This window comes from Sesamum indicum, linkage group LG6, assembly GCF_000512975.1.
Source record: "Sesamum indicum cultivar Zhongzhi No. 13 linkage group LG6, S_indicum_v1.0, whole genome shotgun sequence".
In the NCBI taxonomy this organism is placed as follows: Eukaryota; Viridiplantae; Streptophyta; class Magnoliopsida; order Lamiales; family Pedaliaceae; genus Sesamum; species Sesamum indicum.
In genome coordinates, this window is record NC_026150.1 from 17171812 (window position 1) to 17195472 (window position 23661).

Consider the following 23661-nt stretch of genomic DNA (forward strand, 5'->3'; position numbering starts at 1 on the left):
AAGGAAAGAATGAAGTGAGTTCCACTCATTCTGTCCATACCGGAACTTCTTGAATAGAAGAAATGTACAGAGGTAGTGGCACCCTTGCGTTCGCAGAGCATTTGGTTAGCCGTAACAAAGGTAGATCACAGATGTGTAGAACTACCGACTCGAATATCAGAAAATCCCAACATGCTATGTAGTTGGAAAGTCGATGAACGAAAATAACCATAATGGGCTCATGGGAACATTTGCAAATCTTCAAGCAAGTGAAGGCATGAATTTGTCGACTGCCCTAACTAGATGGCAACAGAGTTGCCATTGGACAGATAACCGGCAACCGTCGAAACATTTAAAATCAGCAGCTGTACATAACTTATACTCAACCTTGAGAAACAGGGGAAATAATATACAGAAGATCAATCTGACAATTTCCAGTTTCTGTAATTTGGACGAGGATTTCTTGCACAAAAATTTCTAGGAAATGACTCATCTTACCTTACTCAAATGTCAAATTTTCACTCAAGTGGAACGATAGTGGCCAAACTATTACTTGCAAATCAGTTATGAGGATAAGGATGTGAATCCATAATATGATGCCAAACCATAATTCCTGAAGTGTTCATTGAAAAGCATTCCATTTGACTTTCATCCTCCACAACTTGCTCAATGAATGTGCTCGCCTGCAAAGGAACAGATACATCAGTAATCAAATGCAATTTCTTTTTGCTTCTAGATCCATGAGCCCACATGATTGATTGAAATGAGCACAGGTTTCAGGAAGTTACCATTAGTTGTCAATTGTAACAATTGTTTATCTTGTGCCACAAATGATATAGGTGAAAGTACATGTTTCCAGCAGTCACATTATATAGTTTGGCAAAAGGTTCAAGTACAAATGGCAGATCAACCTCGTTTACACGGAGTAGTTTGACTACTACGAGAACAATTAAGGTTGTGGGGAACTCACTTGCATGTCTTCTTTCACTGTCTCAAGCTGCCGAATGGGTTCAATTGTAGGTCGATGCCATCTCTTTGGATCCCAAATGATAGTGCTGTTGAAAGCAAAACCTGACATCTCAGCGTGGAATCTTCGAAACCTTTTTGCCATGTCATCTACATGCCACCCTATCACTTGAGATCTGTTACATATTGGACCCTCCAAGGAAATTTCGCCCTTGCTTTCCACCAATTTGGCCACTGTCCATGTCCCGAACCGACTGCATTTGCAGAAATGTCTTTTAAGAGAACTCACCACATAAACAGAAAATGTGACTCAGAATTTTACACATTGCAAAGAAAAACCAGACTTTTGGTGAGGTGGAACCATCATTCTCTTACTTGTATCTCAATAATCCTTTAAGCAGACATGTATAAGGGACAAGGGAAATCAGTTTAAGACTGAAATCTCCTGTCCAAGTGCCTGAAGAAAACAAATACAACAGAAGATATGATTATTTGCAAGGGTTTCTAGGCATTTACAGGTTAGACTCTGCAGAAACAGGAAGATTAATCAGAATCGCCTTAAGAAGAATAATATATCAATACAGCATGCCATTGGATTGCATTCTGTTGGCTTCCACCGGTGCCTATCCAGTAGCTACTGCATCTTATATCTGGTGAGTTTATAGGTGACTGGATGACTAGCTAGGCATATCTAAAGATGTTCTATAGACATATGAGTTTATGTGAGACTGATTCCTGTTTGATGGAGATAAACATGTGCAATAAAGAATGAGTTCTATTGCTAACATTGACTACAGATATAACGTTACCATCTCTAAATGACTGAATGAATTATAAAAACCATAATTAGCATCTGCTGATGATAGACAACTTAAAAGAACAAGCAGATAATACTCAAGGTGACTGCATAATTCAATATACAAGATGAAGTTATTCAATACTCAAGAAAATACCTGATGTTTCTCATTTGGTCAAAGAGATGAGCAGAGTATATCCTATCGTCGTCTGCAAAGTAAACAATTCCATCAAGGCGATGTGTCTCAATGTGCGAAAGAGCCACATTGCTTAGGTGCACATTTCTATATGTTATCCCAGTAGAATTCTTAATACTGCAAACCAGATGTCTGTACATGATTCCAGTCTTCCTCAATAATTCAGCTGTTTCCGCAGACTGAGCATTCATCTCCACAACTATCCACAGAAGAGGATGTGGGACAAGTTTTAATGTGTGTGCCAAACGATTCAGATAGTAGGCTTGAAGTGGCCTAGCAAGCGTTGGGGTCACAACGATCAGAAGTTTATGGAACACCAGATCAGAAGACAGATCCAATGAATTATCTAAAATAGCATGGTCAAGTGTTCCATCTTTTAGTTCAACATTAACCTTCTGTGGCTCTGCTGTAGAATTTTCATTCAAAGAGAATCTGCCAACTACTGACATCTCATTTTTCTTCCCACTGTAAAGCTTGTCATTGTTCACAACTGGCTGAAGCTCCTCAAAGTCGAAAGCTTGATGTTCAGGCACAACATTTGCGGACAAATTCAGTGGAACAAATGGGGTAAGTCCGACAAAAACACCAAGAAAAAAAAACATTAAGAAATGTAAAATTGCTCTCCGCCAAGGTTGTCCCTTTAACTTGGATCTGTCAAAGGGCCGGGATGATCGCTGTGAGAAAAAACCAAGAAAAAAATTCTGGGCTTTGTACAATGCATAGCCCAAGCAACCCAATGAAGAGGACAGTGTTCCATGTGGTGGGTAGTTCTGACTGTTTGAAGACGACTTGGACAAAGGGGATGCGACTTGATATGCTTCCCCATTCATTAAAGATCCAGGTCGAGGAACAGGAGACAATGTTCTCCTAATTGATGCCATCACAACTCTCAACTATCCAATTTTGCCCAAGAATTATACCATGATACAGCAATGATGTACCGAGATTCACATATGACGACAACCGTTTCCACTATTAATCATCTTACCAAGATATAAGAAATGCAGTTTGGCAGCTGTCCCTATAGAACTACCTCAAGTAAAAATATATTTCTGTTATTGATTGCTGCTGTGTCATAGTAGCTTTTGATATTTGCCCTTTTATGCTACGTTAATAGAAACACATGATTCATATGCTCAATGGTATAACATACCCCCTGTATGGACATTAGCATCACGCTTCAAAGCACCAAGGATACAGTAAATTGGAGAAACCACTCAGTAAAAGTTTCTTACTGTTCTCCTGAGACACATCCTGAGAAAGGTCATTCAAAAATCCAAATCAATATGCAAACTTTTTCCTGACCATTCTAGCATAGATGCAAGACTACAAGAAGAGATTCGCAAGATCTTCTTACACAATGAACACACTCATGTTTCACCAAGACAGTGTCAACTTTCTCAAAACTATGAAACAAATATCAAGAACTCCCAGCAAGAATACCAACAAAATTTCGACTTACATCCTAAAAAACAACCAGATTTGAAGCTCGGATATCGGAAAACAGGCCCTCAAATGAACTAATCACCTTCTTTTCTTCCCAAAAGAGATGGGCCTTCAATCTTTCGAACCAATCTCAAAGCACATAGTAGAAACAAGAAAACAAGTCCGCAGCAGCCTAATTACAGACCAAAGAGAATGTCGGGTTGAGATATATTTTCGTATTTCGAGAAATCTGCAGGTGAAAAGGACTAACTAATGGGAGTGTGCTCAAATTGTGTAGCGTTTTGAATCTTGAAAACACAGCAAGCGAGGCGTATTGAAGAGTAATGAAGCTATCGAGAAAAACAATAATAACTGTAGACTGCAGAGGAGTAAATGGAAAGAGAAAAAGTGTGTGATGTCTGTGTTTTCTGGAGATCAGCAGCACACACATCAAATCACATGGGAAGTGGGGATCGACTTATATATATCTCCAAGAACGGAGGACCCACATTTGCCAATAAATTATTTAGATTTAATTATATTAAACTTCTATAAAAATATAAATTACATTTTTTCTCAAAAAATTTAAAATTAGACCCACACCCTTTACAAAAATTATTATTTACACCTGACCTCCTTTTTGTTAGAATCTGAACGAAAAATACTAATTTTAACAAAAAAATTATATAAATTTTTAATTTTTCTCTTTTTAACATTCTCATATAATAACTTTGTAATTATAAAAAATATATATAATGTTGTTAACTTCACCCCACATATATATAATATATTTATCTCTTCATAAATGTAAAATATATTTAAAAATATTAAATAATGGACAAAATTAACAATTTATATATTATTTTTATTTTTACTAACGTCAATATTTTTTGTTCAAACTTTAAAAGGATGAGAAAAGATATAAATGAATTATTTTTCAAGATGATGTAAATATAATTTTAAAAAAATAAAAAAAATAATCTATCTTATAATTTTAAGAGAAAATTTAAGTATAATTAACTCAAATATTTATATCATTGACGAAGCCACAAGTGGGGATGAGTACTTCTCCTTTTTCAACGTTGCGTAGATTCTTTCCTTTTTTCAGGAAAAAGAAAAGGAAACGATAAAAGGAAGAAATTAATTAAAAAGAAAAAGTATGTGAAGATTTAAAGAAGAAAAACAGCTTTTTTCAATTAAACATTGTTACATAATATATTTTCTTGATAGCGTGTCTGATCGTTTTTCTATCAGTGAGAAATATAGTAAAGTTGTAAGTATTTGATATTAACGGAAATTTTAAGATCAGTAGATTATTATTATTCATATATGTATTTATATTTTATTTTTGGTAGTTTGAAGGCCGTTTTGATTTATACCCTGATTGTATTTCGTGCTAAAAACGTCTAATATAGGACGTCGTTATTTTATAAATATTTGTATGGTTACTAATTAACCCATTGATAAAACTCCACATAAAGATAAAATTGAATGAACGGAGGAGAGTTAATTATTGTTCTGAAAAATATATGCAAATATTAATCGGTATATGATATTTTTTTTAAAAAAATTAATTCAAATCAAATTTAATTGAATTTGAATCAATTATACATTAAATTCTTTTCCCCCTAATTCAGAGTATGACCATTCATTAGACCAATTATACGTTAAATAATAGAAAAAAGGACCAAGAAAACAATGATGGTTAAGTCTCCATTGCCACCTTTCTCATACTTCCAATCACAATCATTGTCCTTCTATTCCCTTATAAATATATATATATATAGTAATTTTTTTTTAATATTTTTTAAAATGAAACAATTTATCTTCCTATTTAAATAGGTAAATTGCTATTTATTTTTTCACAAGAGAATAATTTACTTATTTATAATATCAAATGAGGTTGACACACGCACACCCAAAATTTGTTAACGATATCTTTATTTCCAAACAAAAGACATTTAATTTTTATGGGCATTTGGTAATAGATATAATTGTATTACCACATCTCTAATGAATATATATATATTTAATGTCGCATTTCGCAAAGTGTGTATGATTGATCATGTTCCAATTTAGGGTGGTGAATAGGCCGGTATTACTTTATCCGGACCTAAAACCAGAATATCTGCAAACACGAGCTTCCTTATAGACAAGCCCTGTTCGGCAATAGTAGCCGTTTCCAGGGCTGCAGTGTCGGTCTTCCGAACAAATACACTGCCCTTCAAGAGCACATCCATCTTCTTTCACTTTCTCCGCCTGCCCCAACAGTACTTCATCAGACCATTTACTAGAAAACATGTTGTCCGGATCAAGAACATTCTTAGCTCCAATAAACTTGCTAAAATTCGGGTACTTGTCCTTCACACCAGCAAAATCCAGCTTCCTGTTCTTGGCCCAATGAGGCTTACCCGAATACTTGAAAAACGCCATCTGCTCCACTTCTTCCAATACATCTTCATTCAGTCGGGGAGTCGAGGCCTCGTCTGCCCGGTAATAGTTGAAATCAACCACGACTGAGTCCTCCGCCTGTCCTAAATATGCATCCGATTTAGAGATGAAACGAATGAGGAAACCGTCGTACATGTCGACTCCACAGAAGTTATCGGGGTTTATGTTGCGAAGTTTCTTCACGTCACGTATGAAATCGGCGAAGGTTGTCGCTGGGAGTATTGCTGAGGATTCGTAGAAGAAGAGGCCTTTGATTCTTGGATCCCATGCGCATACGCTGTCTTTGTCTGTTTGGGGTGAGTAGAGACAAGAACCTGAGGTTTGCATTTTCCCTTGATGTCCGATCACTGGATACCCTGTGAAGACTAAGTTGTTCTTCAAGCCATTGGCTATTAGCTTTCTATATGCAATGGACAAGGTTGCCATTATGCATTTCGGGTTTTGGTTTTTGGTGGCCTCAGCGGCCTTTTCTGCCACCAAAATGCAAGATCATAAGAAAAATTTTATCCAAATCAAGTTCGACCTAACTATACCAATGAAAGAAGTAACATGTATACCTAATGCTCTGACTGTCTCGGGTATTACAGCAAGAATGGGACGAAATCCGATGAAATCATACACTCCATCTCCAGATGTGTCCAAAGGTACTCGATCATCGTATCTATACACAGCTCTATATCTCGATGGGTACCATTGAATGTCTCCAAACTCGTACCTCTTAGCATGTTCCATGAATTCATCCTCAATGCCATTGTCGTTCGTGAAATTCAGCGTTATGCTCCGCTTGAACCCTCGTTCCAGTGACAACGTCACCTGTGTAGATACACCCTCCAAAAGTTTAGGATAAACTATAACGAATTCTCTTCGGATATTAGTAATTAAGTTAAATTTCAAAACACTTATTGTAATTTACCCTATTCATTATCAGCATTAGCATTTTACAATATTATCAGCATCATTATTTTAGTAAAATGATGAATTTCTAATTAATTATTAGTCTAAATGTCCTATAAAAGTTTCTCTAAAAAGTTTGACTCTGGTAAAACATGTTTCAAATTTTTGATTCATACTTGATTTAAAAGTTCAATGTTTCTGACTTATGATAAAGATTTTAAAATCGTATCTCATAAAAATTAACAAGTGTATTCTAAATTAATTCAATCAAAATAATTTTTGAATTTAAAAATCCAACTGAATATATTATTTATATTTCAATTTGACATTCTTTTATCTTGTTTTTGGAAAACTAAATTAATTAATGAGATTGGTTATGTCAGTAAAATTCCATCAATGAAGCATTTTGTAAGTTTTTATATCAAACCAACTTTTAAAAATTAACTTGAATTTTCTTACATTTGATAATAAAAACATAATATAGGTAAGCAATAATTTAGAAAGAGAAAAAATAATGATTCGAACTGATATTCAAATCTATGTTTAATATTATAAAGTTAAATTTGAATTAAAAAGTTTAATTTTGTCTATAGTTAAAAGTCCTTTAAGTGTTTAATAATTATTATTATTTTATTATAATAAATATCAAACTATAGGAGTCTAGTTATAAAATATTTTTTTAAGGGGCAATTGTGATATGACAAATCTTAAGGGACGTGTCTGCTATTTGAACAAATTTCAAGGGAGGTTTATGTAAATTACAATGAAGGTAAAGAGTAATTTATCCTGGTAAAGTTAGGATTTTTCAACTTATAATGGTGTTAGGAGAGGTAGATGTAATTTTTCAAATTTGAGGGGGTTCGAGTGTAATTAGATCAAATTTCCTTGCCTCAAGGGAGAATAGTTTAATTATCCCTTATTTAGTGAAAACAAACTAGTTTTAGGAAAAATTCATATTTAAACAAGATTTAGTTGGACTTAAACTAATTATATGTCGAACACAATACATTTTTCATGTGATTGGTGTATAGTTTTGAAAAAATAACCAATCAAATAGTAAGTATATATATACTTGTTATGTGATCGGTTTGATTCAATCAAATTTGATTTACGTAAGAATTTTAATAGTTTTAGTTTTGCATTTGATTAAAATGGTACTTAAATGGATTGTAATTCTTACCTTAGAGATGACTCCCAGTACTCCCAATGACGCTCTTGCAGCATTAAGGAGTGGATCATCACCCTTCAAATCCAAAACTCTTGCAAAACCTTCTGATGCATTACCTGGAACTATTAATCTAACACCAATCACATGATCATGAATTGCTCCGCCTTTGCCCCACCACGAGCTGCCGTGACCCCCCGTGCTCACCGCCCCACCGATGCTGACACCCTCCCAATACGTTGCAGCCACCAGGCTCAACCCCTCCTCCTCCACCCTATCAATCAGGGGCCGAAGCCCCACACCAGCATCCACCGTGACGGCCAAATTAGCCACATCCACAACGATACTCGAGTTGTATCTCTCGGTGCTTATCAGGACAGCGTTCCCATTCCGGGCCGTGGGGCAGGCCAATTTCAGAATAGTGTGTGAAAATTTGGACACAACTTTTACTTTGAGCTTGTTCTTGTTAGCATTGGCTACTGCTAACCGGAGCTCTTCTTCCGTGGTGGGGTAGACGGCGGCGGCGACATGGCAGGTTTTCCTGTCATCCCAAACGCCATAGGAGTTGTAGAGGATGCAGCCAGTTTGGTTGCATTGGATGGGGTTTTGTGGTGGCATGGCCCGGATGAGGGCTGAACCCCCCACAACTACGATGAAAGTGGTGCATAGGATTGTCAAGAAATAATTGTTGGCCATGATCAAGAATCTATGAGGTACTTTCCCATGCAAAATGGATGCCTTTTAAACTAATTTCTTAGACCAAACTAACTATACATATATTGGAAAGTGTTGCGTGCTTTAAAACACATTTAAGTTATGTTCCTCGTTATTCTATGTTCGTACAAAAATAATTATACATATGTCGAAACATGTTTCGTATTTTGAAATACTTTTACATACTTTCATTGTTATTTTATGCTTGAACAAAAATAACTATACATAAATTAAAAAGTATTACGTGTACGTTTTTTAAATTTTTTCACTATTACTCTATGTTTGAACAAAAATAATTATACATATTGGAAAATTTTAGGTGCTTTAAAACACTTTCAAGTTATTCTCAATGTTTCTAATTTGCATAAAGTATAATTAAGCTATGTTGCACTGTTTCCTTGCATAAATTAAGTAGCTGCAGTTGGCAAGCTATGCATGCCAATTGATGAAACCAATTTACATTTAATTATTTATCATGTCCATCTCTAAAAAAAATCAAGTACTTCATTTGATCGGCCTTGTATCGAACCCTCCACACAAAGTCCCCTTTGAAAATCGGTATATAATCTTATTAATTTTAGTATTACGTACTTATGACGAAATTACAATTATATCTAAAAAAATTAATTGTCATATTCCCTACTTCATAGACACTCTCCGTACATCTCGCCCAGTCTAAGCATTTTGAATTATATTTAATATATGTATCATATTTATAAAATATTATTGAAATATAAAATAATATAAGTTTTTATATACATGACATACCACGTCATTTTAGCATAAGAAATGTAAATATATTGAAGGAGGACCAATTTTAAGCGTGCACACACTCCTTCAAGATTCCAAGTTCAAAACTTGTGATGAGAAGGAGAAGACTACGGGATTCAAATGCCTTCGACGGATTGAATTTTCTATCTCATATTCCATTCACTATAAATGGTTAATTTAGAAAGTTTTGATTACTCGTTTTATTATACATTTATAACGGTATACGAAATATTACAACGATATACTAAAATTATTATTTTCTTTCTAAATTATTCTCTTCTCAACTCAATTATACATGCGGACAGCCCCCTCCCAAACTTTAGTACATCTGCAACCCCCTCAACAATAGCCCCTCATGACCAACCCCTATAAAGTAGCAACTTCTTGGATCTAATAGACGACCCACCACTAATACAATACGACACATGCATTACATTTATCATGTAATTTATTTTGTTTGATCAAACTTAATTTAAATAAAAAAAAATTCTCAATAATCAAACACTCGACCATCATATAAAACAAAATATCACACTCAAGCAATTTCAATTACGCTACTCCGCCTCCTTAATTAGAATAATGTAATTGCGTCTAAGATTAAAAATTGCAAAAGTAAAACAAAGTTTTTTTATGTATATGTACAAGTCCAAATTTTAGAAAGCGCGCTTTTCATTTGATTTTTCATGAAATCTGAAGTAATGGCCAAAAGAAAAGAAAGCGTTTACCGCTATTAACGTTTTCTTATCCATAGTGGGGCCCGCTCCTTAACTAAAATAATGTAACTACGTCTAAGATTAAAAATTTTCAAAGTAAACCAAAGTTTTATGTATATGTACAAGTCCAAATTTTAGAAAGTGTGTTTTTCATTTGATTTTTAATGAAAACTGAAGTAATGGCCAAAAGAAAAGAAAGCGTTCACGGCTAATAGCATTTTCTTATACATAGTGGGGGCCCGCCTCCTTACTTAGAATAATGTAATAACGTCTAAGATTAAAAATTGCAAATGTAAAACAAAGTTTTATGTATATGTACAAGTCCAAATTTTAAAAAGCGTGTTTTTTCAATTGATTTTTCATGAAAACAAAAGTAATGGTTAAAAGAAAAGAAAGCGTTCACCGCTGTGACCATTTTCTTATCCATAGTGGGGGCAATCATGGTGGTGCTGCCTCGCGTGACGAACGCCCTGCCGCACGTGCGGGCCCATGCACTCTCAACTGCCACTGCCACTGCCAGCTATTACTTCAATTTAAAACCCAAGGCCAAGAGCACCGACTCCACAACCACTCCAGGATCCCTCGCATCAGCTGATTCCAGGATGGAATATTCCGACGACGCCGCGAAAATTCGCTCCGAGTTTCTGCAACTCCTACGCAATCGTAGAACTGCTCAAGGTTTGCTCATTATTTACGCGCCTGCTCATAATTTGCTGTGTGTATTGATTTAATTGTTTTTGTTTTTGCTTTTTTTGTATTTGTGATTGTGTGGGGGAATTGTGCTAGTTAACTTTTATCAGTTTCGGCCGCCGTGTGTGTTGGATTTTGTTCAGATGTTGACTTGATTTGAGTCTGTTGTTGATTGGAGTGAAGACTCCTAGGAGTGGTATATTAGGTCAGAGCTGGCGAACAGCAATTTGCATATTCAAAATGAGCAAATTTACCGTTTATAATAAAAGTATATAACAATTTATCCCAATATTTAAAAAAAATGAAGCAATACCTCCATTTCTCAAGAGGTAAATTTCTCCATTTTAAAAAACACAAGGAAGTAAATTATTGTATTTTAAAAATCACAAGAAGTTAAACTGGTATTTATTTTTCATATGGGTAATTTGCTCATTTGTAATGCTTGCATTTTTCCCGGTAGAGGAGAAGGAGAAAGGAACATTTTGTTGGAAGTATTTGTACTTTGCCTGCGGTGGTTTTATGTATTTACGAATGAAATATTAATCGGATTTGTGTGTGGCGGGACTTTTACTGTAGATTTATAGAGAGTCCAGCCTCCAATAAAATAACATGAGAAAAGAGGGGTTAAACGGTGTCACTTTACTGTTCCTTTTAAGAACCACTTCGACATTTTCATTAGCTTCATAAAAAATGGTCATTAACGCTACTTAGAAATCCAGGCTTCATATGTTGTTAGGACATTTTTGTTGTAATGTGTACATGTGCCTAGTTAAGGTGAAATGAGCATTTTTCGACCTAAACATCATGCACAAAGTAAATATATTCACTGAATTTCTGTAGTTCCTCTTTCTGTTGAACCTGCGCAACCTGTACGAGATCCATTATATCAAGAAACGCCTAAGCCAACCTTCAGTGAGGTCGAAAGCTGCTTTAGAATTCCATTTTTCTTTTCTAGAAGCTATCATTCATACATCAGCCCTTTGGTCAAACATACAGGCAATGGAGTCTTGTCCGAAGAAAGAGATTCCAAATTTTAAGGAACGTCTTCAAGAGGAGAACTTTTACCTGACAACTGAGGTATTAATGTTGCTTTTCCCTTATCTGTAACAGGAAATTTGAGAATCAGCACTCCAAATATCCTGCACAACATATTTTCCAAAGTTCAATTTCATAAGAAAATGAGAGTTTATTGTGGGTTTAAATGGATAAATTCATAACTTATCGAAATATCACATCCCACCTATTTCCAGATTTCCCAGGTACTAGATGCTACTGATGGCAATCATAGCAAAATTCACTTCCACAAATATTGTTTCATCTCCGATTGTGCTTGTCTTGCTGTGCAGATCACTATTTTTATGCATGTGATACACTGATATTTATATTTCTTAACTTAATTGCATTTGTGCAAAAAAACTCCTGACCAGGCAGGGGAGCAAGGGCGCTTGCCTGTTCTGCTATTGAAATTGAAAGAAAACAATCTGAAGAGAAGGCCCGTAATTGTTTTCTTGCATAGTACGCATAAATGTAAAGAGTGGTTGCGGCCTTTACTTGAGGTATCGGATGGTTGTATTTTCAGATGCATAGGCCTTAACCAGTACTCTAGCTTGATCCATGCATGTTTTTCAATGGTTCAGGCATATGCTTCAAGGGGTTATATTGCTGTAGCAATTGATTCTCGCTACCATGGAGAGCGTGCAAGAAACTTGACAACTTACCGAGATGTGCGCTTTGGATCTTTATCTTTGCTTATTTGACATGATAATGAAATTTAAAGGTTCGCAGAAACACATGATGGATTTATAGTTGTTGTAATGCAGGCTCTGGTGTCATCGTGGAAAAAAGGCGATACGATGCCTTTCATATTTGACACGGTACTGTTGCCATTTCTGCACTTTGTTCTAGAAACCTTTGAAGGATCCTAGTATGCTACCATCTTACTGTTCCTATTTTGTCTTGATGTATTTGAGAGACTGATGAACCAAATTCTGTCCTGAACTGAGACGATATTTAACATGCATGCACAAACTTATTGTCAGGTTTGGGACTTAATAAAATTGGCGGATCATCTTACACAAAGGGAGGATGTGGATCCTTCAAGGATAGGAATTACCGGCGAATCACTTGGAGGTGAGGTCAATTCCCTCTAAGATGATATTATGTAAGAATCAATATTTCTTAAACGTGCAACTCTTAACATGATACTCCGCATGGTTTGGTGCTGCTGCTGATACTCGCTATTCGGTGGCTGCGCCTATAATTGGTGTTCAGGTAGGTGTTATGATGTGAATTGATTTGTACAAGAGTATATGTACTCTCACTTTTTGTGCAATACTTTTAGGGGTTTAAATGGGCTATTGAACATGACAAGTGGCAAGCTCGGGTTGACAGCATTAAGGCTGTATTTGAAGGTGAGACATGGATATGATTAGATGAATCTCTTGTACCTATATGGATTGGTTTATCTAGAACAAAATTCATATATTGTATATTTGGTTGTTGAAAGAATGTTGGGAGGTCATAAATGTATGGATGATTGTTGTCGTCTTGGATTTCAGAAGCAAGAATTGATCTTGGAAAAAGTGCAATCGATAAAGAAGTGGTGGAGAAGGTTAGTGTTAGTTTTGCTCTCATCTCTGTCTGATGTTATTTGGTTTATCTAGCTAAATGCCATTACTGCGACCAAACCACTAAATATTGTACAATATCCAAGCCTTTCTGATATTCTGCGAATTGCTACTGATTTATCACAAGGATGGTCAGAGACACTTATCATCTTCTTTGTCTCTGCTCTGTACCCGGAACTTTAAGCTACAAAAGCATTTACACTTTTAACAGGTGTGGGACAGGATAGCTCCTGGTTTGGCTTCTCACTTTGATTCACCTTACACAGTTCCTGCTATTGCCCCACGTCCTCTGCTCATTTTGAATGGTATGCGCACTAATTCCACTTCAGTAGTCAAGATTTATGCACGTTACCACTTTTTTCTCGGAAAGAAGTAACACAGTTAGGCTGAAACTAGCACATGCAAATTTTAGGCAAAGAAGACCCTCGTTGCCCCTTGGGTGGATTGGAACATCCAGAATCAAGAGCAAGTAAGGCTTATGAAAAAGCCGTTTCGATTGAAAACTTTAAGGTGCGAAGTAGTACTACTCCCTATTCCCTGCCAACAACACACGCATAAGCACACACGACCCCTGTGAAATGAATCCCCCCCCCCCCCCCCCCCCCCCCTTCTCTCTCCCTCTGTGTCACGCGCACGCACACACACACTGTAAAGATCAAAAAGAAAAAGAAAGAAAGAAACAAGACTAAGGGGCGCATGCATGCACAGATCCCACATACACCCACACCAACAGACAAACAAAACACCATTGGTATTGAAAGTGGATGGGCAAAATATAAGAGCATAGTTTCCATAGTCACCAAAAATCAAGCGAAAAACTTTGCACTTGCCAATAGAAAGTCTTATGACTGATTACTACAAGAGCTGCATGTGGACCTCACGACTCTTATGAGCGAGAATCCCAATAACACATGTTGTCAACCAGGCTATCGTTTTATTTTTTTCCTCTTCTGTTGGATTTCCCCATACATGAAATAGAGTAGCAAATGCACAATTGTCATATTATCGGAATCCTCAACTTTTGTTGCCTCTAACTAATTGCTTGTTTTCAGCTGGTAGCCCAACCGGGGATTGGACATCAGATGACACCTTTGATGGTTAAACAAGCCAGTGACTGGTTTGATCAACACCTTGCCCCATGAGGGTAACATTCATCGATAAACAATGCATTTCTGTGTACTACCAAATCATGCTCTAAAACTTAAACTGCATGCTACTGTAAATTTTACTCTTTGGAAAGGAATAAAGATTATCCATCAAAGTCAAAAGTCGCACTTGAATTGAATTGCTCGGCGCTGTACCTTAGTATTCCCAAATCAATAATAATCTCTCACAATATCAATCTTAATTTGCAATCTCGAACGCCTGGTTTCTGTATCGAATTTTGAATTATATAAAATTTGCAATCTCGAATTATCGGTGTCAAAAAGTGGCTTAGTCATTAAGTTATTACCTTCATAGAAAAAGTAAACTTATATCTGTAGCAGTCGGGAGCACAGAGAAACGCTACCGTCTCCAGATTCAGCGAAAAACTAGCTCCCTTCAAATCAAGCAGAGTCACAAATGATTAAACAATAAAGGAGCTAAAAATGCTTTGCAGAAGGTCATCAAAGACGATTTTTTCATACAGTCATGAAAAATATAATTCATGCAATCCATATTTCATCAGATATTGTAAGTGCATTACTAACGCATGGTAAAGCAGATGGGTGAAACGCAGCATTTCAGTCTGTTTGTTTGCGTCAGATTGTGCAGACTAACATCTTGAATAAAATAGATCCAAGAAAAAACCAACTCAGACCCAAACTCTGCGAGCAAAAGAACCCATGGCTATTACCCCTTCTTGGGCATAGCAGCAAGTCTGGTATACATCCTGGCCATGGACTGGTATCCTCTGATATCGCCAGATCGGAGAAGGTTGCCTGGGCAAATACAAGGAAGCCTCAGTTCAATTGGAAAGCAACGGAAGCTCAGCTTCACCTCAAGACTATGAAATCACGTAGATGAAAGAAGTAGAGTTTGCTAAGTGTGTGGTTGCTGCAATTGACAAGGAAAAAATAATTTCTCAAGGAGATTGCAGCATACACCATACCTTCCCTGAATTTGTAGCCTATATCAGTACCACAAATTTCATTTTTCTTTTTCTCATCTCTTCCTTAATTTTATGAGATCCCCTGCCTCGTTTGAAGTTGAACATTGCAGTTGTAATAGTTTGTTTTTACTTTCTTTTTCAACAGACAATGAGGAAGGAAGACAGTAAACATAGTTTGTCTCAAATCTGTAGGCTTCAGCATAGTTTGGATTAAAGATCAGGACAGTCATGAGCCCACCCCACTTCACCCCACAAAAGAGAACCCACCATCCCAGTTCCTATTCTCTCCACTGTGACAAATTAGATGGCCATGGTTAAATTTTGGCAATGGAATAGTCTAATTTCATATTATTTAAGAGTACATTGTTTGTTTTTTGAACTTCAAAGATTTATTAAAGCTATGTATGAGGTGCCAAAACCAAGCAGAAGACATGTCAGGTTGACAAAGGATCCACAAATAACAATACCTGAATCACAGTTCAGTGGGCTATCAGGCTCCGGATGAGCCATCAACGCAATTATAGCCCTGCACACTGATTGCAGCGTCCAAGCCGGACTCCAAGCATTCTTCAAGATATCAAGGCAAATCTCACCTGTCTGCATAATGAAGGACGGTGTCAATAATAAATACCCAAAATAAACTTTTCATATTAATCTCAAAATAGAGCAAAAGAAGTTTGTCCAATTGAAAAACTGGAGGGGGGAAACAGGAGCAACAAAAACAAACAAACAAATTCATTTCACGCGGTCCATGGTTACTGTATAAGTTTATAGTGAAAAACAATAGAAAATTCCGGTGACCTTAAGCATGGCTTGTCCCATATAAACTAGAAATGGATCGATGAGGTTCAGTATCTCTCTTGGGGAAGACATGAGATGTATCCCCCCTGCTTGACGGCACCAGCCTGAGAACCAGGTATAAAGGCATTGACATACTGGAGTTTATGGTACAGCAGAACATGCATCCTGTGGGACCATTCAAGTTGTCTGTGTACTACATCCATTCATTAATGTCCACAGGCAGATGGACAAATGTCTTTAACTTCTTTACAAGCTATCACATAAGTTGGATCCTTTGCTTGATCACTAACAGCATATAAATTAGCATGCATTCAAAACATTATATTAGTATTGACCATAAGCCCAGATGATTTTCAAAATGCAAAACTCACAGCAGATATGTTTTAGACTTGAAAGATTGCACAAGTCCGTTGGGATCTAAAAGCATTATGATTTTCTTCACTCAAAAACACATCATCCATTTCAAATTGTTGTTCAAAAATTTACTCGGTCAACTGGTGCCAAGTAAAAGATAGCCAACACGAAGATTCATAAGCAGCTCATCCTTGAGTAAATTTCACTTCAGTTCTCATCAGGCACTCCACTTTATCAATTTTCAGTACTCATCTAGTTCCATCAAATAGATTGTGCACTTATATTTGATACAGATATGTGCAGCAAACGGAACTTCTTTACACTAGAAAGTGAACGTATTTCAATCTTTTATATTGTACAATGTTAATTGTGAGGATAACATAAGAGAAAAGAAAGATCAAATGTGAGGTAATATAACAGAAAAAGAATGACTCGGAAAGACATTCATTACCTTGAAATGTACATTGGGATGGAATATTTTGGTCAGGAACCGAACTTGAGGAGGCTGTAGAGGATACTGCTCAGGGACAGAAAAAGCAAGTTGGAAAACTCCACCATCATAAGGAGTTTCAGATGGCCCCTACACATCATGGAATGAAGCAACTAGTTATAATGAAGTGCTCCCAGGAAAAAAAATGTCTCACAGAATGGCATTAGAAACAACAAGCCTTACCTTTATAAGAGCTGTCCACTTAAATATGTTAGAATCATCGCAAACAAGTTGAATATCAGGATCTGCTACTTTTTCTCTTTGCACTTCTTTGTATTCCTTAAAAAGCCTTGCCCTTGATGCCTAGTTCCCCAAGCACTTATCAATTTTGAACACATAATGCAGTAGAGAATCTTTTTAAGTCATTTGTAAAGCATAGAAGCCTTTCGAAAAGTTACCACATGCCCGCATATTTAATCTGAACTTAACTTTTTAAACTAAATAAAAAAATTAAAGGCTTTCCTTTTTAATTCAATCAATCCACGTTTTAAATAATGATAATCTTGCTTGTCTCACTTCATAATTGTATAACCTATGCGTTCATTCTCAGTTCACATGGATTAGATTTTACATTTACATTTTCAAAACTTAATTTGCAATCTACCAATTCAGTATAGAACATAGAGCATAACTATAAACTGCACGCATGTTATCCCTTCTAATGACTGGAATTTATCGCCTCCACATATCCTTTGCATCACGCATGTTAAAACTCAAGTTTGAAAAAACAGACAGATTACAAGTGACACTGAAAAATTACTGGACGAGCTTTCTCATCCAAACAAAGGTAGAAAATTGAGCAGAATGCAATGTTTTAAAACCCTAGCATAAAGCATAATTTTAGGCAATGAACCAAGCATAAGATAATAGCATCGTTCTTCTCTCAAACAATAAATTCCACAAATGTTAACACATCCAACAAACAAAAGCAAAGAGTATTTTCCAGTCAGATAAAGAAATCGAACAATCAGTAGTGAAAAACAAAATCATGACAAACCCGCGACAAAAGAGAAGAATAAATGAATACAGACCTGCATTTTCTGCTCTAATTTTCGCGATCAATTCACGTCAGTACTCAATTCCGAACTGCATCAATTAACTAGAAATTTTCTTTTCATTAGAAAAGCAGTAAAATTTATTACCGCCATCCCCAGTAACCGAGAATTGAGATTTTCTCGAAAAGCACAACGGATACTTCAGATTCCTAAAAGATCGAATAAGAAAAGAAGATAGAGGTGTTTACAGAATTTAGAATTGATGGAAATGAGAGATTAGAAACTCACCGGAAATCGCGCTGTCCTAATTAGACAAGTTTATGCGGATAGAGAGAGAAAGAAGATCAGGAAAGATCAGTTACGAACTTCAGATACAATGACAGATACAGAGAAGAAAAGTTTGGGTACGGTGGGGGACTTTATAAGTGATCCAGTGTACCGCGGTGCACCGTATTTTCCAGGGTATTTAACTTTGTTGACCGCATGAGCGACAGCCTTCCGCTGGTCCTTGGCGCGGCTGCAGAGTAGGAAATATTAAACAGATTCTATGTCAAGTTGCGTCCTATTTTTATTTAAAATTTACTTTCTTATAATATAGAAATAGTTACATCCACGCCTCCTATCACACTTACTACATACTTACATCTCTATAATTTAAATAATTATATTTAATTCTCTCAATATCCATTTTTATTTAACGAAATTGAATTTATTGATATTAATAAAAAATTCATATTGACGTCTATAGTTGTCATGATTGACTTACTATAAACTAATTATAGGTAAACTAATCTTCTTTTAACCAAACTATTTTTATTAGTAATACATTATTACATGTGATGAAATATTTATAATAAATGATCTAATTTGACCTGCAATATTGCTAATATCAACGCATTCAATAAATTTTAACTAATGAAAAAATATATTTGTTTCATAAAAACAAACATTAAATAAAATTCTCCAGATCACATAAAATTTTCGTATAATTATATCAAATTTCAGCAGATAAGAGTGTAATTATCCCTATAATACATAAATTAATTCACTCAAAATTCTCGTATGCTTTTCTTACGTAGTTTTGCTGAAAATTCTGATATTATACATTCCGACTTTGTACACACATATATTGACGTGTAACGCTAGCCACAAAACGAAAGTAATTTTAGAACCCAAAAAGAAAAAAAAAATGTTTTTTCCCTTTCTTTGGTGCGAGTTTCCTTTCTACATGAAATGTACATGATTCTAACGAGAGAACAATCGCCAAAAAAATAAAAAGAAACAAAAAGCAAAAGAGAAATGAAGAAAAATGCAGACAACACACATAAGTGAAGGCGAAGAACATATCGTACTCAAATATACCCTCAAAAAGAAAACCAGAAACTAAGCTCGGCCACCAACTAGCATACAAAACAACAATGGCCGACACAAAGCATGCCATCTTCCCCTGCTCCCGCTTCTCCCTTATTTGGTCTTTGCTGCTTTGAATTTAGAGATGTCAACAAGGTCTCCAAATAGCTTGTCTTCTGGCTTGGAAGGCTTTCCAGCAGGCACATAGGAAGAAGTGGAAACTGAGTAGGAAGAATTTCTCAGCCCCGTATCGTCCCTCACAGACAACCCATACATGCTTTGCTGAAGGAATTGAGCATTTTGTTGTGGAACTTGGCCATAGCCGTAGCCATAACCATAACCAGCCATTTGAGCGCCGTACATCTGCTGAGGGTACATATAACCAATCGGCCCAGATTGCATCGGCTGAGGATACATAACAACGGGATGAGAATGCAAGCCCCCCATTTGGTTACTTGGCATCGCTGGGTTGTTAATTGCTGTAAGATGCCCACCGTTGTACGCTCCTACTACCTGGTCATTTACCACATTTTGTGGTCCTGGAAAATATGTTCCACTTGGCGATGGCTGGTTGCTACCAACCTCAACTTGAGTAACCTGCATATGTTGAGGCAGGTTAACAGCAGGCTGACTGCTGCTGTCTAGTTGAGCTTCCCATGGCGGAGGGGGGAGGCTACTGCTACTTTGAGCACCTACCAAACAAAATTGAAAAAATAGTATAGTCAATCACTTGACGCTTGATACGAATTCCAGGCACATAGGTAACAAAGAAAACATTGTCACATCGTACAATAGAAAAGATTTTGCACTTTGTTTTAGAATGAACAATGCAACATCATTTTTGTAAGACTTTATATAATTGTTTTCCTTTTTCTTTCTCTTTTAGTTATTGATTTTTTTCCTTCCTTTGGCCAGAGGGGGCTAGGGGTAGGCCGCAAACTGCTAAATCACTGAATACCAAAACTGAATTTATTAAACCAAAAAGAATAACATTAAACAAAAAATTAAGTAGACATGCACCATAAACTGGTGAGGGTGGTGGCTGCTGTTGCTGGGTCATCTGTCCATTCCAGGCAGAAGCAGAACCTTGCGAGTAAAGTGACTGTTCATGTTGAGGTTGCATAGGACCAGAAACACTTCCGTTAGGGTATAATGAAGGTTGTTGGGAATTGAAATTTGTTTGTTGCTGAAATTGGACAGATGAAGAATGTGCTTGTCCGGTGGAGTTCAATCGTTGATTATTACTACTCTCTGAAAACATGTCGACAAGAGCAAGAGCATTCTGCGGAGATGCAACAGGGCTTGCTGGCTGAGGCTGTCCCACAGGAACCAATGCCAGTGAATTAGCTGTTGGTGAGTTGAAGTCATCTCCACTCAAAAGATCTATCTTAGGGTCAGCCTTTGTCGGAGTCATCACCGGACCATTAGTTGTTGGAGGAGCAGGGAGCAATAACTGCGTCCCTAAGCTAGCACTGGATGTAGATCTGCAAAAGAAATATGCATCTAAAGCGACAGCATATGGCTTCTCTCATAATTTCAAGAAAATATATAAAATGCAGAAAATGATATTGTGTATAATCTGAAACACAATGGAATAACGAGTTTAAAGTGATAAAGAAAAATCAAGATATGACATTAAGCAAATGTGTTAAAAAGCTATGCATAAATATGTTGCTGTATCTCAAACACACACAAGTACGGTAATGAATGAGGTGCAGACATCATGAATATATTTTAAGTTATAGACACATAGAAACAACATATATTGCTTGTCTCAGATAGATGAAATTGGGAAATGAGAATGGGAAAATAAACGGGTCCTACTTCCCACGTTTCATCTCTGAGAAGGGAAGAGGGTTAGTTAAAATTAAAAGTCTGTCCACAGAGTGACACTAACCAATCAAACAAGCCACAAGAACCTATTTTGGCTCTCAGAAAGAAATTTAATATGTTTAGACAATAACTTCGAGCAAAGAAATGCTGAAGCAGTTGATAGATTCTCTACAGCAGTTTTCTTCATCCTCCCTTCAGCTTCAAGGTTACATGTGCAGAACCCAATAAGAATACTTGAGCAGTTTAGGGTTAAGTTAAACCTAGCTATATTACGAAATATCCTAGCAGGTAATAACAGAAAACATCAAACAAGAGGGCAACTCCAATATTAATATGTTCATGAGTTAAATAGCAGAATCAAAGTTTACCCTTTGTCCGATTGTTTGCTATCACCAGTATCAATAAGAGGTGCATCAACAGCAACCAAAGACTTAGCAGGTTCAGGTTTTGGCTTCTCCAATGGAGTAGAGGCAGTTCCAGAGGCAATCGATTCATGCTTAGCCAGTACACGTTGCAAGTCATCGTTCAGTGCTAGTCCTTGGCATAATAGTGATTCATCCCTTAATAAGGAAACATAAACAGAAAGCACAATAGTTAACATGGTATAAGCTGCTGGACAAACACATCTATAATCATTGCAATACAAAAGTGCAGCTGCAGGAGCATGTCGTGATAAAGCGCTACATATTCAAAACTGCATGAGGATCTAGCAACACTTTGCAGGACAGAACCTAGTTTGAACTCAATCGGTATTCTAATTAAAGAAGATTCTCAAGCAGTAAAAGCTGAAATTCAATCTTTCCGCAAAATGAAGTGCATTCACATAGCATTGCTTTTCCGGGAAACAAATTTGTGGTTTGAAATCTGGCTAATCTAACACAAATTTTCTTAATTTAACCAGTAGTAATGTCCATTAAAAAATAAGTATTTCAAATACGCACAATAACCTAACAAAGGTTCACCCCAACTACCTGGTGAGTTTGGACAAAGCTAGACCCGAATAATACAGTAAAAGAAGTCCAACATGACAACTCCCAGTTCGCCTCAAAGACAGTTGAAGAATAAAATAGGGAGCAGATAAATAAACAAATAAACAAGAAACGAAAGTAACATCCTTCACCAATTATTAGAGGCCATATCTGTATCAGACTGTTATATACGAGGTTCAGAATATTATCTCAAGACATCATTTTAGTCTAATCCATAAAAATAAGAACAGATAAAAATAACAAGGTGGATTTAAAATAGCAACCAAGCAAATATACAAAATTAGGAGAGGAAGTAAACAAGGCCTTACGAAGTCGAGTTAACAAGGTGTACCACTCTTTGCTTGTAGGTACGGCACTGTTCGACGAGATCAACAATTACCTCCTGCTTGAGTCCCTGCTACACAAAAACGAAATAAATTTGATATCTGAAGCTCTAACCCACTGCAAAATTTTGTAGCGCTATTGAGGGATAAAACAATACCAATATAAGTAGGATGGCTACATTTCCATAACAGCAGAAAAGTGTACCCAGCAATCTTCTAGAATGTCATATTTCAATCCCCAAATTTGTTCAGATTGATTTTCCATAAGGAAACAACAAAATGACTCCCCCCCCCCAGAAGTACTTTCTTGCTAGGAATACTATTCAAGCAGCACTTGATCATAAAGTTTTCCATTCTATAACATGATTGTACCTCTTTGTTACCAGGATCTAAAGCACTCAGCATTTCGGCAAGGACATCCATGATACCACGTGCATTTTGAAGTTCTGTCAAACTGAAAGAAAAGGCAGCCAGCAAAACGAGAATTGCATAACTATCTAAAGGTACAGCTATATTTATAAGACCAGTACTGCATGCAGTTCCTAATTTCACATTCACCAAGTGAAACAATGAAAGCGACTTGCTTCATGACAGAGGGTAAAACAGAAACGATGACATTATATCACATGAAAGGGTCATCCCTTAACAGCCACCAGATGTAATGCGTATATAGATTCACAAGTTCAATGCTAAACTCTCTGAAACATCATAACCATGTAAAAGTTGGAAATGGAGAAACGCCAAGACTATAACTTTCTGCTAACAGCCGTTGTCTTCATCGAACAAGATATTAGGAGATATTTGTGAAGATCAGGTCTTGACCCATTAGTTTTTTATCTTTGTCATTTTCTGCAAGATACTCAAATCCCTATTCATTATTCAAGCACCTTTCACATAGGTTCCTAATATGTGTCATTTCTCCACCCTGCAGAAGCTCAATGCATAAATCATCTGCAGAGAAGCATCACGGTACCAAAAGACCGATTAACAACTAAGTTTTCGACTATTTACATGCCTTTTTATACAAGGTGAAACAAAGAAAGTCAA

At 36.4% G+C, this 23661-nt stretch overlaps 5 protein-coding genes across 10 annotated transcripts in view; 1 reads left to right on the forward strand and 4 right to left on the reverse strand.

Moving 5' to 3' along the window:
- On the reverse strand, window positions 368-3808 carry LOC105164755 (probable beta-1,4-xylosyltransferase IRX9H). 2 transcript variants are annotated; one of them, XM_011083506.2, is made up of 4 exons: window positions 3466-3808; window positions 1899-3191; window positions 950-1199; window positions 368-662 (listed from the first exon to the last, which is right to left on the reverse strand). In XM_011083506.2, exons 2-4 carry the CDS (start codon window positions 2816-2818, stop codon window positions 540-542), a joined length of 1293 nt encoding a protein of 430 aa, XP_011081808.1. In that variant the 5' UTR covers window positions 2819-3191; window positions 3466-3808; the 3' UTR covers window positions 368-539. The 2 variants fall into 2 exon arrangements, with proteins under 2 accessions (XP_011081808.1, XP_011081807.1); XM_011083505.2 differs by having other exon boundaries at window positions 3400-3808.
- LOC105164756 (L-gulonolactone oxidase 3-like) lies at window positions 5314-8679 on the reverse strand. Its single transcript, XM_011083507.2, has 3 exons — window positions 7888-8679; window positions 6371-6626; window positions 5314-6283 (listed from the first exon to the last, which is right to left on the reverse strand). Exons 1-3 carry the CDS (start codon window positions 8566-8568, stop codon window positions 5466-5468), a joined length of 1755 nt encoding a protein of 584 aa, XP_011081809.1. The 5' UTR covers window positions 8569-8679; the 3' UTR covers window positions 5314-5465.
- On the forward strand, window positions 10410-14648 carry LOC105164757 (putative esterase YitV). Its single transcript, XM_011083508.2, has 13 exons — window positions 10410-10748; window positions 11601-11677; window positions 11757-11837; window positions 12188-12316; window positions 12398-12484; window positions 12581-12634; window positions 12800-12890; window positions 12961-13031; window positions 13102-13171; window positions 13319-13371; window positions 13599-13692; window positions 13800-13897; window positions 14440-14648. Exons 1-13 carry the CDS (start codon window positions 10511-10513, stop codon window positions 14527-14529), a joined length of 1233 nt encoding a protein of 410 aa, XP_011081810.1. The 5' UTR covers window positions 10410-10510; the 3' UTR covers window positions 14530-14648.
- On the reverse strand, window positions 14618-18563 carry LOC105164758 (protein PEROXIN-4). Of its 5 annotated transcripts, XR_002287291.1 has the most exons (8): window positions 18408-18563; window positions 18156-18223; window positions 17308-17427; window positions 17086-17214; window positions 15947-16076; window positions 15225-15309; window positions 14841-14927; window positions 14618-14759 (listed from the first exon to the last, which is right to left on the reverse strand). XR_002287291.1 is itself a non-coding variant. In XM_011083510.2 (7 exons), exons 2-7 carry the CDS (start codon window positions 18159-18161, stop codon window positions 14909-14911), a joined length of 489 nt encoding a protein of 162 aa, XP_011081812.1. In that variant the 5' UTR covers window positions 18162-18223; window positions 18408-18563; the 3' UTR covers window positions 14768-14908. The 5 variants fall into 5 exon arrangements, 4 of the variants coding, with proteins under 4 accessions (XP_011081812.1, XP_011081811.1, XP_011081813.1 ...); XM_011083510.2 differs by lacking the exon at window positions 14618-14759 and having other exon boundaries at window positions 14768-14927; XM_011083509.2 differs by lacking the exon at window positions 14618-14759 and having other exon boundaries at window positions 14768-14927; window positions 18156-18328; window positions 18408-18554.
- LOC105164759 (TOM1-like protein 2) overlaps window positions 19299-23661 on the reverse strand; it is a 6758-nt gene continuing 2395 nt past the window's right edge. The window contains exons 6-10 of the mRNA XM_011083513.2: window positions 22987-23068; window positions 22600-22685; window positions 21671-21862; window positions 20490-20953; window positions 19299-20161 (exon numbers count right to left, since the gene is read on the reverse strand). Coding sequence (XP_011081815.1) covers window positions 19584-20161; window positions 20490-20953; window positions 21671-21862; window positions 22600-22685; window positions 22987-23068 — 1402 coding nt within the window. The 3' untranslated portion in view covers window positions 19299-19583. The remainder of the gene's footprint in view (window positions 20162-20489; window positions 20954-21670; window positions 21863-22599; window positions 22686-22986; window positions 23069-23661) is intronic.